The sequence below is a fragment of the Agelaius tricolor genome, unplaced genomic scaffold (genome assembly GCF_023055355.1).
Source record: "Agelaius tricolor isolate 1412-34295 unplaced genomic scaffold, bAgeTri1.0.p SCAF_3, whole genome shotgun sequence".
In the NCBI taxonomy this organism is placed as follows: Eukaryota; Metazoa; Chordata; class Aves; order Passeriformes; family Icteridae; genus Agelaius; species Agelaius tricolor.
Genome location: NW_027269263.1, coordinates 52,855,923 through 52,875,429, shown reverse-complemented (window position 1 = coordinate 52,875,429; position 19,507 = coordinate 52,855,923). Strand labels below are relative to the sequence as shown.

The 19,507-nt window shown below is 36.5% G+C and overlaps 1 protein-coding gene across 16 annotated transcripts in view; it reads left to right on the top strand.

Annotated features, from left to right (window-relative positions):
- TAFA5 (TAFA chemokine like family member 5) overlaps nucleotides 1-19,507 on the top strand; it is a 502,678-nt gene that overhangs the window by 369,532 nt on the left and 113,639 nt on the right. The window contains exon 5 of one of the 16 annotated variants that reach the window (XM_071423851.1): nucleotides 13,938-14,046. The exons of the other annotated variants lie outside the window; for them this stretch is intronic. Within the exon in view, the coding sequence (XP_071279952.1) occupies nucleotides 13,938-13,967 (30 nt within the window). The 3' untranslated portion in view covers nucleotides 13,968-14,046. Of the gene's footprint in view, nucleotides 1-13,937; nucleotides 14,047-19,507 lie in introns of those variants that run through there. 16 annotated transcript variants of the gene reach the window in all.

Genomic DNA, 19,507 nt, shown 5'->3' with positions numbered 1-19,507 from the left:
TATCCCTAGCACCCTACTATGTCAGAAGGGCATAATGAGGAGCAATTGGTACAACAGCAAGGGAGAGCGGGGGATGAGGGAGCAGCTAAATAGTGCTTATTTTCCAGCTGGGCTCAATGGCAGGCTGGCAGGCTGATAGAGGGAAGCAGCACCATGAAAACTCTGCCCGTGGAGGAAGCTCAGGTGTACTGTCTGCAGGAGCAGTGAATCAGGTGCCATAGCAGAAATGTCAGCCTGAAATGTTACAGTACAAAATGCAGCAGAGCCAAAGCTCAGGAGGTTGCCATTGAGCAGCGTAAGAACAGCAACAACAAAGCTGTGTGGTCAAAATCTCGGTGATGTATACAGGGACCTGTACACTTAACAGCTGACACTGTCTGGCTGGCAGGGCAGAAATCATAAATGGTCATTGCAGTAATCAAATTTCCACATGACTAGGCACAACCACAGTATTCTATACCAATATTCCTAGAAAAGTCATGACTTGAGCTTCCAAAAAAACCCCAAAAACTATGTTCTTTTCTTACTACTCTGTTCCCATCATCTCTTTATTTTTCTGTGTTTACAATATTAGTGCTCTTTTTATCTTTGCTCACTCTGTGAATAGCACCTCACAGTTTGTATTACAGAAAGCTGGTGCTATTAAAATCTCTGCTATTTTGCATATTCATCTCTAGTTTATTTCTTCCATAATTTTGTTTTCATATTGTGTTTCTACACTTTCTGTGTGCAACTGTGAAGATTTTGCTGTTTTTTAATTTAAGTGTATATGACCTTTCCAGAGAAATTATAGTCCAACCAAAATGCTTAATGTTCTCTTAAGAGATATTCCATTGTGCAAAATTCTAAAACATCACAGACTGATCAAAAGAAAATTCACCAGAAAACCTTTTATATATAGACATTTACTATAGACTATTTTTTTCCATATTGACAATTTGCCAAGACTTTTTTGCAAATGTGGACTAAAACTAGTAATTAATGGAGTATGCACTAGGCAGCTTGCATTTTTCCAGTTAGAAAAATAATATGACCAAGTCTGAAAGAGCAATGCAGAATGAAGGGAGTATGCAAGCCAACAAAACTGTTAGAAGGTACAGGCTCATTATGAAGAATAAAGATTGTTAAGATACTTTTATTGCTAATTATGATGCTTTGATAGAAACTGTGTTGCACAAAGATTTTTCTCTTACTTTAGGTCATGATATCAAGAAAAGAAAAGAAGGTCCCATGGAAAAAATATTTAATTATTAAAAGAAATTATAAATTTAATACTGAATAATATAAAAGTAATAATGTGTGGAGATAAATTTGCTATGTAAATATAATACTGTTTAAAATTTAGTTTTGAATAGAGCATCTCACATTCAAAGGAACGAAGAAACTGTCCATAAAATTGTGTGTGCTTATGCAACAGACATTTTGATGACTCTTCCTTTCTGCTTACCTTATGTGCACTGAAATAGTGATGAGAGATAATAAAATTTCAAAAATTAAGACTGCAGTAAAAAAGTAAGAAGGAGCTCTCTGGCCAGCAATCTGCACAGCTGGAGGAAATCTATCAAAAGGCTCCATGGCAGTTGTCTTTTCTCGTTATAGCATCCACTCAAACCACCAGTGAAATGGCATGCAGCCATTTTCTAACCCAGGACCTGGAGCATGGAAATTAAAGTTCTTTTCTTCTCCTTTGTATCCATGATCTGGTATGGAGAGAAGGAGACATGGAAATGTTGATCTGTCTTTCCACCTCCTCCAATGAGAGCTATAAGAACAATACAGGTGCTTACATTTTTAGCTTGATTAGTGACAAATCTTAAGGTTGAGGGACCACAGCTCCCCTTTCTTACCATGGCTATACAACATGATGTGGTCTTTGCAGAAGCCTTTTGGTCCAATTACAGATGTTACAGACCCAAATATAATCAACCACACCTGTGCATACAATGCATTACCCACGGGATTGGATACAAAAGCACTAAAGCTCATTTCCATCCTCAGATACAATGTGGCATCAATGGAAGAGCCATTATTTCAGCAGTCCCTGTGAGATATCTCCCTTCCTGCTTTGAGGTTGGTTGATGCTGTGCCATCACAATGCCAAGCCAGAAGCATGTTGTTTGCCATGACCTGGTGTATTTTGGCCATGGGCTCATCCTCTGCCACAGCTGAAGTGAAGCAGAGAAAAAGACAACAAGGTCTGTGTATGAGATGTGCATTCAAATCTGTGTCGCTTTTCCATGACAAAGCACCTGCCATGAAATTCTCTTCCCTAGATGACAAAGGGAAAGGAAAGGAAAAAAAAGAGGGCCAGGACACAAAGCAGAGAGAGATGCACTTCACCCCTCAATACTCTTCCAGGCTGGGGGGCTGGTCATCACCATTTTCTGTCCTTCTGCTCCCTCTCACAGCTGTGCTGTCAGTTCTCAAAGTTAGATTTGATTAGCAGGAGCTCATTATCTCAGGCATAATTCGTCTCAGTGAGATGAGTTACCCAGAGAAGCAGGTACAGGTTAAAGCATCTGGTCCTACACTAAAAGAATGAGTATGGGATAAAAGCTACAGTGAATACCCATTTTTGAAAAGCTAGTTGTGCATCAGGCATCCATAAATGTCAAGCCTTCTTTTAGGTGAGTGCCATTATTTCAGCTACAAACAGGCAATCCCACTCCTGAACTATTTTTAGAGCATGCTAAATCCTGAAAACCACTGCACCTGGGCTAGAAGGTGCTGCCAACTTGTGATGTCATCAGTCTCCTTGGAGTCTATGTGCAATTCAAGGTTGCCCAGTTACACCAGATACTCCACCCTCTCTTGGTCAAAGCAGCATTTCTTCTGATCAGCACAGCCAGTGCTGCTGCAAGTCACTGAAAATGCTGTTAATAAACCTCTTTAGAGGTGCAGAACACCAGGAAGTCATACACGCATACCATAGCATAACTATGAAGAATGCCCTTGGGAACAGCATTTACAGAATACTGGAATTTTGAAGAAGCTGAAAGGCATCAGAGGATGCTCATAGTGGCCCTTTATAAATCCACCATAGAGGGCAGCGGAGCCCACTGCAGATGGTCAGAGCACTTCAGAGTAAGAGGCAAGGAGTGCTGGTTCTTCCCTCTGATGTCCTTCTGCTTCCTGTAATCCGTGCAGAGGCAGAGACTCCCCTGCGTCTTTGTGAAAAAATGCCATATGGAAGCCCCCAACAGGGGAGTCAGAGGAGAAGTGGAACCAGTACACCCGACTGTTCTTGAGGTACTCCTCAAGAGCTTCTGACCCAGATTCTGACTAAGCAGAGGGGATGCCAGAGAGCACCTTCTGAGTGGGGGGAGTCACAGGTGACAGTCTTATACCACTGGAATGGTGAAAGGTGTTTTTCTATTAGACATGGGAAATGTGGAAAGCAGCACTTCTGTAATTCCTAACAGGGTTATAGCACACAGTCTGCGTGCATGTATCTAACCAAGATATCTCCCTCAAACTAGAAAGATACTGGGGTGATGAAAATGTTTGTTACCTGGGTAAATCCACTACTATGAGCACATTAAAAATGCTAAATCTAGATATGCACATTAAATCCTCTAAAAAACCTTCTAAAATATCCCTAAAGAAGCCTGAGTGGCTTTGTTGGGATGCTGGCATAGAATACATGGTAGAGATATGTAACCTATAGAAATGAGTATGTCACCTCAGCTATTAGTGCAATCTGAATGAAATGCAGGAAAAAAAAGTAGTGAAATGATACAGAAATGAATGGTAACAGAGGCTTGCTAAAATAACAATATTGTATATAAATATATATATATATATATATATATATATCTCCCAGAAAATCCTTATTTATGATGTACAACATAGACTGGAAGTAACCATGTGTAAAAACATCATCTTGAAAAGTACCATTGAAGTGGATCAGCAAATGCACCCATTGTAGAGTCTAATACCCACAGCACTCATTACAACCTATCATGACCATGTTGTATGTGCCTTTCAGTCTTCCTGGCAGCTTGTTCTGTTTGAGGGGTGATTTGGAAAGGGAGCATTTTCTGAAAAAGACAAAGACAAATTGTTCCAATGATAGGCCAGGAGGAAAAAAAATGGAAATGCAGGAATATGATGACAAATATGATGTTTGGCTTTGCTTCAGTCACTTCAATATGACAGTATGTAGAATGTTCAGACCTGCCAGCTTCTGAAAGAATGGAGATTTCAGCATTATCACTGTATTTAAAAACAAGACATCTGACAGAAAACAAAACAAAAATATCCTCAATATTTTTCATTTTTGGTGGAACAACAAGATTTAATTATTTAAACTGGCACTGGCAACACAAATGTGCTTCAGGTATTTTCTTTGGTGTGTCTATGTATGGCATTCATGTAAGGCATGTGCCATTCCAGTCCATCCTGTCTCACACTGTAGAATGGTTTCTAAATTTTTACAGCCTGAAGCAGCTGCTGAATTAAGAACAATGTAGTTTTTAAAGAACAATATTTTGTGGCATAGAAGGAAAATATAGTTGATCTCGTATGCATGGAAGCTAGTTTCATAGTAGTGAAACTACTCAGTGAGTAAACTCAGTGAATAAACTTAGAGCCGAAGTTCTCATTTAAAGTTTCTTTTAAAAGCAGTTTCCTTTTTTTGGAAGAAAGTACGAGTGAAATGTTTCAACTAACAGGCAAAAAATTATTTTCTTTATGTGATATGACAGTAAATTCTTCTGTACATGTATACTAGTACCCAAATAGTAGCATGTATGAGTAGTAACCTGATTACATGTATTAAAAAGCATCTCTTCCAGAGGTAATACCAAGTTTTTGTGCTAAGTAAATCCAAAGAAGACTTGAAATGGTCATTCATATTCCTATTTCACAGTATTAATTCCTTGTAGTAAGACAAGTAATGAACTTCGCTAAAGGTTATGTGATGTATTCTTAACTGTATTTATTGTTTTGTCATGACAAGAGTCCTTTCCAATAGAAATGCCTCTTTTGAATGTAAAGATAACACAAAGACTTTTAAGGGAAGAAATGTTCATTTTCATGCTTGATCAGCCATGTTCCCTTTCTTTTGGCTGCTTTATTCATCTGGTGTGTTTACCCAGATATCTTGGTTGTGTTGATTGAACAAATACTCTGAAGTGGGGTGTGCTGTACAGCAAAACTGTAGTAGCCATCAAACTACTTGGAAATTAGTTTTCTTTAGAGCAAAGAAACTATGGGCTTCTCTTAGCTCAACCTATAGTGAGGGAACTGAAGAGCCATCAGGAAATTAGAATGAACTCATTGATCATAATCTGAGGGAACTTCAGAGGCAACTGTCAGAGTGTTTTAACTCTTGATCTCCATAGTGGAAAGAGGTTATTCACTAATCCTTTCTTTCCAGGTGCTGTGGAAACTGCAGTACAGGTTGAGCCATTGCAAAAATAGCTGACAAGCTTGACCTCTGATAAGAAAATAGATTAAAAATTCTTTAGCCAGGAGCTGGATATGCTTAGTCTGTCTCTGAAGAAAGATTTTCCAGCTTAAACTGTAAATATTTTATCCAGTTTTATCTACTTTAAATCAAAATGTTCTCAGAGCTGGCCAGCAAATTGAAGCATTGTTAGCTCATTAAATAAAAAGGGATGAAGGCCAACACCTATATTTATCATTAAATTTTATTTGGAACATGTTGCATAGATGGTAGACAACTTGTGAATCCTTTTTAAAATTACAAATTACCTTCTTGAACCTTGGTATCAGCTGTTGCTTTTCCTATTAATACAAACAAAATCAGCACAGATTTATATAGAAATAATCTAAAATGATCTTCAACTGTTATTTCAGCTCTTGTACACATATGACATGAGATATTATTTGTCTTCAAAACTTTCAGTTTCAAATCTGTGGGAAGCAATCTGCCAGATAAAGAAAAAAAAGGAGATAAGTGAAGCTAAGAAGACCACTTACCTTTGTAGAGTTGAGTTAATATTAGTTAAGTAATGATTATACTATGAAACATAGTAACAGGCTGATCCCTGGGAAGATGAGAACCACAGCTGTCATGGAAAAGGCATTGTTTGAAATAATATGATAAATACTTCAAATATAGTAAAACCTTCTGCTTAAAGTTATGGTTCTTAGCCCAACTCAAATATGGCAGACCTACAGACCTGATTAAATTTTCTACTTTGAGTCCTGTGTATTCAAAGTCTCTATAGAAGCAATCATTGTATTTTGCGTATGTCAAAGCATCAAGACAACTTCTAATCACTAAGTGTTCCTATCATATCACATCTAGTCATTAGCCTTATTTTTATCTTTCTCAGGACTTACTGTGAGATTGTACCTGATTCAGTACAGCTATACATTGCCCCTGAAAAGTAGGCTCCTCTAGGCCTGGCTGGAAATTCATGTCCATTTCTTACAACTAGCAATTGTGTGCATAAATCAGTTGAGCTCACTGCTCTGACAGAAAGTCTTTTTTCCCCTTTTTTTAATGAGTTAATTTTCTATCAGATCATTGAACTGTTCCACTTCCTTCTTTGATTGTACCATAATTAGATTTGAAACAAGTGGATAAGCAACTGTGTATGGTGCAAGAAAGCTGGCGAAGAATTGAATAGACTAAGAGTGAACTATGGCATAGAGTATAATGAAACCACACCTTTATTTCTGTATCTGGGAAGCTTACTAATCAAAGTGAAAGAGTTAGCAGATTAACAATGGCTTTACTATAGCAATCGATTGCCCTGTTTCATCCTTTTGTTTTATTTTACATGTGCCCTCTTTTGTCTGAAGATGGTGAGGGATCACTCACTTCAAGTTATGGTAACAAGACAAAATACTGCAACAAACATTTACCATACCCTTAACCTGTTTGGATTTCCTTTCAATAACACTGAAAACAAAAACACATTATGGAAGCATAAAGATAATGGTTTTGTTACAGGATCCTGTAGAAATCCTACTGGCAACAACAACCCTGTGCAGCAAAGTTCAGTGTTATTTTCCATGGTGTTACTAGTTTGTCTCAAAAATGTTTTAGATTTCACCCTACCCATATCTCTGATCACAAGTAGCCCTTAGTTTGTACTCTGAAATCAGATACAAAGTTTGCTGGCCTTGTTCCATGACAAAAATCATGCATGATTTCCATTCACATAAATCACTTCCTGGTGAATCAGCCTTAAGATGACTTTGGCTGTGTGACAATATTGTGTTTCAACCCAAATTTACCAGCTAGCTAACCTTTCCTTTCTAACATTTGTTAAAAAGGAAAATATTGTTATTATTAATATTATTAATATTATTATTAACAATTACAATAACAATAACAACATCAACCGTTATCACCAGACTTCCTTTTTATGGCTGATGGTTAAGAGCCAAGGAGATGTGCCCATTCTTACTGTAGATCTATTAGACTTTGAGCAAACTAAAACCATATTTGGACTATCAAAGGAATTAATGTTACTTTGTCTATCACTGTATTTCCATAATAAACTAGGCAGATTTAATAATTTGTTTAACACTGGGGATAGGGAAACTGCTTTAATTTCCAGTACTAGTTTAACCCAGTTCCCTCCTTTTGTTGATGTCAATTTGCATTGTGAGGACAAGTATAAAAGTGTTCATGCTTTGTTTCAGTGTTCTCTTTTAGAACAAAATTATTATGATTTGCACAAATCAGTAGACATTGGAAGGTTTTAGTACAGGCTCTCAAGAGCAAGCAGAGACTGCACTTTCACAGTTCAGGTCCCTGAAAAAGGAAGACATGGCAATGAAGATGATCATGTACTGAAAACATTCACACAGTAGCTATTTGTGAGCTAGTAGCAGTCCTGTTTTAAATTATATTCTTGCACATAAAATCATTAATCCGTACTTTCCAAATGGGAATTAAAACTATATTTTCTAGTGTTATAAATCAAGCAGATTTGAAATTAACTTTTATTAATTAAAAAGAAAATTTTAATTATTTAAAATGTGATATTATGGACAGTATCAATTAATGCAAAGGATGAATTGACTAGTTCAATTTTCTTTAATTTCTTTAAAACTCATCTAGGCTAGTATTACATGCTACATATAGTGTGGCTTTTCATTTTTATGGATCCTCTTGCAGTGTCATCTATTTTGGTCTAAACAAAGGCTAGGAATACATAATTGCTGCTGAAGATATATACATACCTTCATTTTAAATTTCCCTGTTATTTTGTTGCATATTTTTATAACTAATAAAGAGATTTTTCTGACTTGTTTTTCAACACACAAGACTAGGGAAAAATAATGGTTTAATCATCTTAGAAAAAAACAAGAGTAGAAACAATATTTATAAATATATTAAAGGAGGAAAATGTTTGGAAAATATCTATTAAAATATATTTCCCTTGGGAAATACAATTTCAACGTGCATGATTAATTTACAGTGTCTCAAGGATTCACTGAAACCCATCTTAAACTTCCTTATGTGATCAATTCTGTTTTACTGCTGTGAGATTTATGCAATAAAACAAATAAACAGTTGATTTATCTCACTGTTCCACTTGTGTGACAAAGCATGAGAGAAGCAATGAAGAGAGATGAAATCAACTGATGTACAGAAAAGAATTTATTGTATGCTAATGTTGTTTAGATTTGTGAAGATATTTTTGGGGTTTTTTTTAGTGTTTTCTTAACATATTAGGAACACCAAAAAAGTTATTACAAAATTATCTTTGTATTCAAATTTGAATATGATGTATGTATATAGTTCCAATGCTTTAAGAAGTTCAAAAATTTTGCCTTTTGAATGGAAACTGAAGTTTTCTGTTTAGGCCATGAATACACAGTGGAATGGAAATACATTATAATCTTCATGAGTGCTGTTCAAAGTGCCTGAAAATGTTGTTGTGGTGATACCATCACTAAGAATGACAGAGTTATCTACTTTCTCCAGAAATATAACTTTTTTAATTCTGACAGAAAAAATACCCAAGAATGAGTGGGGATTATTCTTGTCTAAGATGGAAACCAAAATTAAATCCAGACAACATGAAAGTCTGAGAAAGAGACTGTATAAGAAGAATATTTGGAGGGTTTACTTTATAGAATGAATGCATTTTCTCTATGAAATTGATTTTAAAAAGGAATATTTGTAATATCTTCCTGAATTTTTAATCAACACTAATGGTAATAGGCACTGTAGTCGCTGTTTGTGGATACCAAAAAAACCTTCTTAAAAGTGACATATCCTTAGGTCAGTGTCATGAATTTTACTGATGTCAATATTGTACATATTCCTCTGCCAATAGAAGGTTTTGTAGATCTTGATCCTTCAGTGTATAGCACATGACAACATGTTTGTACAGAACCTTTTCCCATTTACAGTCAAAGTCAGAATCAACAAAACTTCGGATATGACTAGAAAGCTCAACATGCAGCTCCTCACTGGTACAAGAATCAATGGACAACCAGTGGGTGCCATCTTGGCATCTCTTTTATTTTCACCTACAACTGAAGGTCGGCTGATTTTTTATTAGGAGTAAGGAAGTTTGGCCCAAGTTATTCTGATGGTCATCAGGGATCATAGAAACATACATAGAATCATGTAAATTGAAAAAGTTCTTTGAGTCCAACCATAAGCCAGAGCAGCCAAGTCCACCACTTTGTCTTAAAACCATGTCTTTAAGTACTGTATCTACACATTGTTTAAATGCCTCCAGGACTGGTGACTCAACTTTTTCCCTGGGCAGCCTCCTCCAATGCCTGAAACCCATCTGGTGAAGAAATTTTCCCCAACATCTTATATAAACCTCCCCAGATGCAACTTAAAGCCATTTCCTCTCATGCTGTCAGTTGTTATTTGGGAGAAGAGACTGATCCCCCACCACATCCAAAACCACTGAGAAACTTTTGGTACATCTGCTGCCCTTGATAGCTACTCACCCACAAAAAATGCCTTAAATTTCACCTTTCTTCTTTCCAAGAGGAAAAGAAATGGATTAGTGTGCCTCTGAAACTAAGATAATAGATTTTTAAAGCATAGGAGAAGGCTTTAAATTTGGGATTTTTTCCTTTTTAAGATTTTTTAAGCTTGTCTTTGTGGTCAGTCAGTCATGCACCTTTTATGACTTTAATTTTTCATAAGGAGTTATATGACTTCCATTTGCTTCCCCATAACCAACCATGGGCTGATGCAGTGGCTGGAGTGAAGGTGTTTTTCAGGGCCATAGGTTTTTTTTTCGGTCATCCCCATCTGTCCTGTTGAGTGGGGATATTTGATACACTTCATGGGCATTAAACTGATGGGCAGTACTGGGCCCAAATTAGCTTTAGAAATAAATTGGGAATTGACGGTGTTGTAATATGAAACAGGCCTCAGTGAGAGGGAAAGTTGTACAAAGCTGGAAGGTGCTATAAGAAGAGCTGTGCCACAAACACATGAACTCCTTGTGACCCTGGGGTGGACCACAGACAGGCAGTACTTCGGGCAGCTGTATGAGACAGAACAATACTCACCTCCTTTTGTGAAGTTTCACCCATTGCTAGTTGATGTTGCAATGCAAAATAAGATCTTAGATGCTACATACAGTCCAGTGGAAAGAAGTAGAGGTTAGGGAATTTTAAAATATATTTGTTTGAAAAGACAGAACAAGAAATTGCCAGCACTTCTTTTTATTGTCCCTTTCCTTTGTATTGTCAAGTATTCATTTTTCATGAATACAGGTAATACACAAAAAGTACTAAAAATATATGGGATTTTTTGGATCTAAAAAAATCAGGATCATACTAGCAGTATTACAGAGTATGCATTAGTGCAGTCCTCTGACAGTTTGATACATTTATGAAAGTTTCTATCATTTTTGTTGTCACATTTCAGTGTTTCCAGAACATCTTATAGAGTTTGTTGAGAGCATCTGGCTGAGCTCTAAGGGAAGGTCTGACCTTAGGCGTTCCAGTTAGTCCAGCATGACCACAGTGCAACCTTGTTACAAAAGACTTCTGCAGAGTGGCATTACTGATTTCTGCTCTGCATCCTACAGCAATTCCAAAACAACTTAACTCTGTTAAGAAAAGGAAACTAGGTCTGCTTCAGAATTAATTCTTTGTGAGAAACATCATTGGTGGAGACATCCTTCAAAGACAACATGGAGAGTGAGACTGGTGAATAGTGAGGATGAAGAGATGTGCAGTAGGATGTCTGCTCCCTCGTGTGAAAAGCCTGTCAGCATTCCTTGTCCCTAGCGTAGACATTCATTCGAGTCTTGTGATGCTGTATTTATCATATTTCCACTGAAAGGCACCTGACTGATATTTACTGAATAGAAGTTCTACTATGCCAAAGCATTCAAAATGTCCAGGATCATTTTCATAAGCAATTTAAAGTCCATGGGGACTAGAACCCACTCAGCTTTGTCTACTCTGACTTCTTTTTGATAATTCCTGAGGAATATTGCCCATGGTTGATACTGAGGTGAGAGTTTTCTAACAGGGAGTTCAAAAGGTGAGCTCAAAAATGGTTGCCAATACATTTGGTGTGCTGATTAAGGTACAACTGTAAATGGAAACAGATTATCAGAGACAAAATACAGGGAAATAGGCTTTCTTGAATGGAACCATGTTCTACTTGAATACTCTAGTGCAATATATTTGTGTTCATGCTGTTCCTGTTTTATTGATGAGTCTTAAATCCAGGATGGTGTTCGATACATGGTGTGCCTAGTAGCTTTGTCGTTGTAATTTTATAAACAACATATTCTTTCCCAGTAACGTTACACAGAGGCATATAATTTCACTTCTGCATGCACCCCAAGGTCTGACTACTGTGGCAAAATGGAGAAATTTAGTGCTGCCTTGAGTTTAAGCATGTTTGATATCCTCTAAGTGCGAGTTCCCTTGCTTAATTCTGAAGTGATCCTGTGCATATTGGTACTCTGGGCTTCTGCACAAAGCACTGGATCCAAAAGCTGTTTTCTCAAAAACTAGAACAGGAGAAAAATGCACCAGCTGTGTTTTTGTAACAATATCACGGAGGACTCAAAGTGAAAACCAGGACCCAATCTGTCAGAGGTTTCATGGAGTTTGAGCATTGTTTTGCAAGTTACCTGCCTGGGGACTAATAGTTCTAGGAACCTCTGAGGTTTGGTGCTGTCCAAACTTCTACTGAGTCAATTTATCAGAAGTCAGGTATTCTGCTCTACTTCTCCCTGTGCAGACTTTTTGTCACACCTGTAAGGCAGAAGATTGTACAAAATTGAATTTTTTCAAGGAAGTGGCTCATCTGCTGTAATTTATTCCTATGGGAGGTAGTTCCCACAGCTGCCTACCTGTCTTTCTACTAGCAGATACAGTATTTGGTGAAGAAATATAGGCAGGTATCCATGAAATATAGGTATCCACGGTCACTGGAGCCTGACCAGGTCCATCAGCACTCAATACACTGAGGCATCTAAACATGGCATGTTGGGGTTAATGAACTGAACCCACAGAATTAGTGGTTAGACCAAATAGAAAATAATTACCGTTGAGAAAAGAAACTCATGTTCTGCTCTCTTTTCAGTGTAGGAATTGAAATCTACTTGGTCTCTAGTCTAGAGATAAGGAGAAAAGGGAGAAAATGAATGCTGAATCTTTCTTGTGTAGATGTACCACAGTGCAGCCAGGAACACTGGAAGGAGTGGGGGAGAATTTGGAACTGCAATCTAGCAAAGAAGACAGTCCTTTGAATGGCTCCTTAGGAAGAAAAAAATGTAGAAAGAAAAAACCAAAAATCTATTTGAGTAGTTCTTTACTCATCATCTGATTAAAAATAGACCTGAATCTGTGAACAGGTTCCCATTGTGCTTTGAGACAGTAACCAGAACCTGCAGATTCATACAATTCAGCTAAGTGCTTCTCTGATGTTATAAAATTTAATAACTCTGCTGTGCTAACGGCCATACTGCTTTCAGATACTGATATACTAATTATATCCTTAGTCCCCTTATCTCTTTCTGTGACTGAAAGTGTTACAGATATGTATACCTTATCCTGTCTTCAGAATCTCAGTGAATAACATTCTTCTCACTTTCTGGGTGGTAGTTGTGAGCTATGTTTAAGGTAAAGTGTGGCAGTTACCCAGTGCTTTAGATATTACATCCGACTCTGTGCCTTATTGCAGTAGGAACCAAACTGTGAGAACTACAGTTATTGTTTGTACAGTTGACTGGTCATAAATTATATTATAGATAATAAAAAGCAGGGATTTAATTGACAATAAATCATTATATTTATTTGGCAAAAGGACCAAGGAGCTTTTTTTACTTGTCTTTTTTTAAGCTTTAAGGACATAGCCAAGAGTTCAGTTTACCTTTCAAATCTTGAGACTGGAAGAGCTCTTTCCCTTAACTCACAAACTTGACAGACAGAAGCGTTCTACCACACTTTTCACTTAGGATACTATATGTTATATTTTCTATGAGCCAAATACCCTTTACAGATATGTCTGGGAAATAAGCCAGTTATAATGGTCTCAGGAGAATCAGCAGGATTTCTGTAAAACAAAAAAATGTATATTTAAGTGCATGAATGTCTCGAATTAGCCCAGCAAATGGCAATTGACAGCTTTTGATGAATCTTGGCACTATTTTCTGATCAAACCGTGTATGAGGCTTTAAATGAAAATGTATTTCTTTCTTCATTGACATTATAAAGGTCTAAATCTGTAGTTTCTGAATTATGTCTACTTATAATTATTGTCAATTTTGTCCACACAGAGTTTGTGTCATTTTGGCCTATCAGGGTACTGTATATCTAAAAAGTGATCAAAGCAGTGTCATTGATAGGAGTGACAGCATTATTTTCAAGTTGCTCTGTTAATTTTGATGGCAAGGTGTTCAATTTCAGTTTATATGGTTTTGGCCAAGGTTAGTTGGTCCATCTTTGAGAAAGATGCCCTCTGACAAATATTGATTTATTTTTTTTCCATTTGGAGGTAGCCCAAAGTGCTCCAGATGTCAGAGCTCTGACTTACAATCATGCCAGATTTTGAACGAAAATTCCCAGGAGCAGAGCTCGTTGGGGGAATATGCAGATACTCTGCTATTTATAGAAGAACACTAGTGTAATCAAATATCAATGTAAGTGCACCTTTAAATAGAAAATTATGGTGAAAATGTCTTCTATTACACATTGATATAGCTGTTCTGCATTTTGTAAGTCTGTATGAAGAATAAGTACCACTGGTTAATTAAGCACACTTTATTGGAATAAATTTAAAGACTTGATAGTGCATATATTGTAAAAAAGTAAACCCTCCTGACCCCTACCTTTTAGTCAGATGGTGTGTTGGTATGGAGTTTTTAACAGGAAAGGGAGGAGATTCGGGAATAATTTCAAATTTTTCTGCCCAAATGTTAAATCAACAAACAGTCAGATGAACAACTAACCATATTTGTTGCAACTTAGAATTTTCTCTTCTTTTTTGATATTTAAGTATATTTACTTTTTTTTAATATATTTTTACTTTCAGAACCCAAAACAAACTTCAGTTCTATCACAATGTTTCTCATTAGCATTACAGTTCAGGCATTGTTATATGGCCTATCCATAGCACTTATAATGTTCTCAATTCCTGCTGATGTGTTATAAGGGAATGTCTTGATCCGATCAATTTTTAAGTGTTCATAAAAATTATATATATATATATATATATATATATATATATGTATGTATATGCATTTATTTGTGTATACATATATATGTTCATATAAATATATATATAATTTTTAAATTATTGGGGCCTGATGCTACTTAAAGCTGATTAAAACATTTAGATCAAAGTGTTCCCTGTCTGTGCTGTAATGAAAAGAAGCTAAGCATCAAATGTACTAATTAGAAAGGCAGCTGTTTTCTTGTTAATATCTTAGCTTGAAATAATTTTTTGCTGGGAAGATGAAAATGTCATCTTATCTTTAGAAGTTGCATAGCATGCAGTTGGGGGTTTTTGTGTATTTTTTGCTGTGGTTTCTTTATTTTTTCAAAAACCAACAAAAACAAAATAAAACCAAGTAACATGATTTTTAAAATATCAAAGAAACAATCTGTGACATCCAGATTCATTTTTCCTTATAAGGCATTCAACACCTACATGACTTCAGAAAAGATTTGCTGTAGTCAATGAGACCAACAAAATTGTAAGTTGGGCTTTTAAATGCCCAGAGGTGAATAGGATAATATTTGCAGACCAGGTTTTTATTTTTCTATTGGAAGTTTTGTCTACTTTTCAAATCAACTCATATCTTATTGCATATTCCTACTTCTGGAATGCAAAATTAAAAATTAATTATGTAACTTTTAAAATGGAAGTTTAATTTTTTGGAATATTTTTTTTCTTAAACAAAATTATTCAAAATAGTTTTTAACTGTTCCTGTACCTATTGTGTCTAGGAGTGATAAATATTTTGTGATCAGTTACTAATTGCATATAGAAAAGAATTGCAGCTAAGCTTTCCAAAGGGATGTGACTGCTGGGACAAACATACTTTTACCTTGCAAAGTTGTCTTTCAGTAGTACTTTCCTGTCTATGTTGTCATTCCCAGAGTGGTCCCTGTGAATCTTGCAGAATCTGTAGAGCACACCCACATTGTCTCCTACACAGACCAGATTTCTGCTGCCACTTGGGAAAAAAAAAACAAGGTGCCTTTTTTTTTCATTTCTGATTAATTATTGAAAAATGGCCAGTGTTAGAGAAACACAAACTATTCCTTCCTAATTAACCCTGATTCAACTGATATCCAAGAAACTCTTAGCCCAAGCCAAGACCTAGTATGAGGACAATATACCAGTATCCTTCTACAGCAGAAACTCAAAACATGCAATGTCAGTTGTGCACCAGTCCTGTTCTACATGGCATGTTATTCCTGACCTCAAGGGAAAGATTGATCATGACTTCCATCTGATATTTATGAAATGTTGCCTAGCATGTCTGGCAGAGTCAGTAATACATTTTCCTCTTTTCCTGTTTTGTCTCTTGTTTCTATAGCATCTGAGTTTTGTGTGATTTCTCATTAAACATTCTCAAGTTTCACCCACACAGGCCATCTGGACTATAGTTAATATTTTAGGACCTATCCCCTTAACTTTGATGTACTTTCTTGTAACTGCTAAAACATGGTGATATCTCTTCCTTCTGTCTTAAGAACCTCCTCCTCACATACCCAGACATACCAGAGGAACCAAGGGCTTGATACTGCCAGCAGCTGAACTCTTTCAGATCACTTCTATATTTTTTCAAATCTGGGAAAATCTATGATGAGAAAAAGAAATCTGTGAATTCTCAGCAGCAAAAATCTTACCATAATGAAAGGCCTAAAGTCCTAAAGCATAAAATATTTTATTAAAAATAAGTTTCATGCCAGTGGTTCCTGAAGCTGATTTGTTGCATTAGATTATGAACACCAAAATGGTACTCTGATGACCAGCACAGGAACAGTGTGACCCACCAAAATGGATTCACTGATGACACTGTCAACACTATATCTTGATCCCTGTCTTCACCTGAAGCTTATTTCCTTCTCAGGTTCATTGCATTTCATCTGAGTAACTGTTTTATGAACCAACAACTTCTGTTCCACACCTATGACTGGAACAAGCATTTTACTGTGATTTAACCCAGAAGTATCTCTCAAATAGCTCAGTCACTTTTGAAATAGTCTTAGGTTCTGATGTTACTAGTTGTCATTCTTATAAATGTGAAAACAAGCTTGGAAGATAACAAAGGTCAGATAAATGCTTTTAAAAAAGAAACTGACAGCTCTTATAATACTTGTGCTTAGTGTAATAAGACACTTATCTGTGATCTCATCTTCCTGATCCTGTGGGATTGCTCTAATGACATTTCTTTCTTAAGGACGGACCCACAGAAATGTTTCATGGTCTGTCTCATAATGTTGACTAACTGAACCACAATCACTTGCTTCTTCAACACAGTGACTGATCATGATTGGTATCTTCTTCTTCCCTGTCATGCATCATTCAACCCAGACAAAATGCTCAGTCACAAGGACATGGTTTGGGCATTGATGCATGTGCAGTGGGTCACTCATGACTAAAGGAGGCTCACTGAGCCACAAGCAGGAGCTGCTTGGAATTTTTGGCTTGTGAAAAGACAGTAAAGGCAGAATTCTGTTCCCCTTATTCATATGTCCAGGGCAGCCTATATGTTCCAGAAGTCTAAGATATATTCAGGAGTGCAACAAGGGGTTTTAAGTAGCATCTGTAGAAAAAGAGACATACCCAAACATGCCCAATAGACACAGAGCACCTATGCTTACGTAGAATTGAGCTCTAGATTTTGTTGATCCTGACTGAGATCACAATCATCACATACAATACCTACATTCAGGTGTCATAACCTCTGAATTTGACCCAAGGATCCTTAATAATGGGGAGTTCAAGGGCTGTCATGGAAGAGACACTGCATTAGGCATATCTAAAATCTAGTTGAGAAAGGTTTTACAAGGTAGGGGATTCATCCCACTTCTAGGAGAAGCACATGAGACTGATATATTTGAGAGAAGATAAAGACTTGAGAGAAGATAAGATTTACTTCCTCTTCTGCTCCCCAAAAGTTTTATTGAGGCTACTTTTATGTAGTTCTGTGTTTTGTCTGAAATTTATTGCAAATTACAGAAAATTCCGTGAAATTTGCTACAGTTTATTTTTCCTCTTTTGTTGTTTGTTTTCAGGGCACTGCAGAAATCTGATCACCAGAACCGCTTGCCAAAATAGCACAGAAACAGGGTAGAGAGAGTAATGGTGATCTTGCCAAAGAATTTTGATCCAATATGCTGCACAGTGCACAGAGTTCTCTGCATCAGTAGTCATTGAAACACTGGTTTTTTCTGAGACACTGCATCCATAACCTGTGTTAAGCTTAAATATATTTGCACTGTCAATCAGAATGCTCCACAGTATAATGCATTTAGGTGTCTGCTATGCCTAAGTGTGTCACTCTAGGGGAATCAAATAGCCTTAACTGGCTAGTTTGGGATAATGATCCTTAAATTCCCTGTCTCATCCTTCTTCCCACTTCTTTGCCATTGTCATCCACAACTTAAAACTGGAGGATGAGCATAGGTGTGCAAAAGGACATTTTACTGGGGATTATAAGAATATATCACAAAACAAACATAAACTTTTCCTGGAGTGAAGAAAACTAGGACTTAAAAGTATGGATACATTGTCATTAAACAGAAGATCAGCATTTATTGCTGTATGCACCATCCCCTACATCTGTCAATTTTCCCCTTACCCTGTCAAGAAATATTCTCTCCCTCCTCAAACTGTAAAAAAAACATTGTAACTACATTTTCCACTGTCCTTTCAGAATGTCCATGGTTGAATGATGGATTGAAGAAAGAAAACCTTGGCTTTAATCTGATACAAAATGTTAGTCGGCTTTTTGAAGAATATCCATTTCACTTTCCTGAAGAACCTCACTGTTTCTGTGGAGAGGTGTTTTAGGGAAAGATTTTTTCTTATTTTGAAAATCATCTTTAGGGTCAGGAACTAAACCTCATAAACCTGATAACAAGGATGTAACAATCTGTTAATCCCAGACCTTTTCATTTTTCACTGAAAGTGAATAGGATCAAGGTTTAAAAAATTGAACTATTTTATGCTATTATATGCTTATTTTGTTTTCCATGTACATATTTGAGGACTATAATAATTCAGTTTTAGAAAATTTTACCTTCAGAGGACTTTCCCTTTGCAGAGAATGTAAGGACTAAGAGCAGTAATAGACTTTCTTCTGTTTACTTGTCTACCTACATGTGAGCTGTGTTGAAGACCATACTTGCTGTTCTGTTTTCAGTGAATGTCTGTGTGCTATTTCTACAGAAAAATGTTGTGTATGTTCCTGCTTTTGTTTTCAAACATGTCTCTGAGACAATAAAAACCCTCCTTCATTCTTCTTATATCACATATATATTCCTCCTCTACTCTGATCTCCCATAATTGTCCACTAATGACTTTATGCTCAAGTTCTAGAGAAAGGCTAAGCAGAGTAATTCCAAAAATTTATTTCCGATACACAAAATATTTATAAGGATTCCTTGTTGGAAGTAATTTACAGTGCTGCATTGCTTTCTGGAATGGTGTGAAACATGACTGCTTTCTTAAACAATCATTTGTCAAATGGAGTACATAAAGCAGACAAAGTATCTCACTAGTGAACATTGACTATGCAGTTCCTTCACTACCTGTTGAACTTCCAGTTTAAAGCCCATGCTTTTAAAGTCAGAATGAGCTCTTTTAATGGGTGAAATATTCTAAATATTTCCTTTAAAAGCATGTTGGACTTTTGATGTATTATTCAACTTTTTTCACAATCAGTCTTAGTAAAACATTGTTCCAGTTTTTACTGCGTATGAGACTAACCTTGCTTCAGCCCAACCACCTGTTGGCTGAACCAAGACTATCAATCAGATAGTACTCCCACATGTCCTTGACCAATCTTCTGCTTTTAATTAGAAAAGAAAAATTAAATTTTTAATTGTGTGT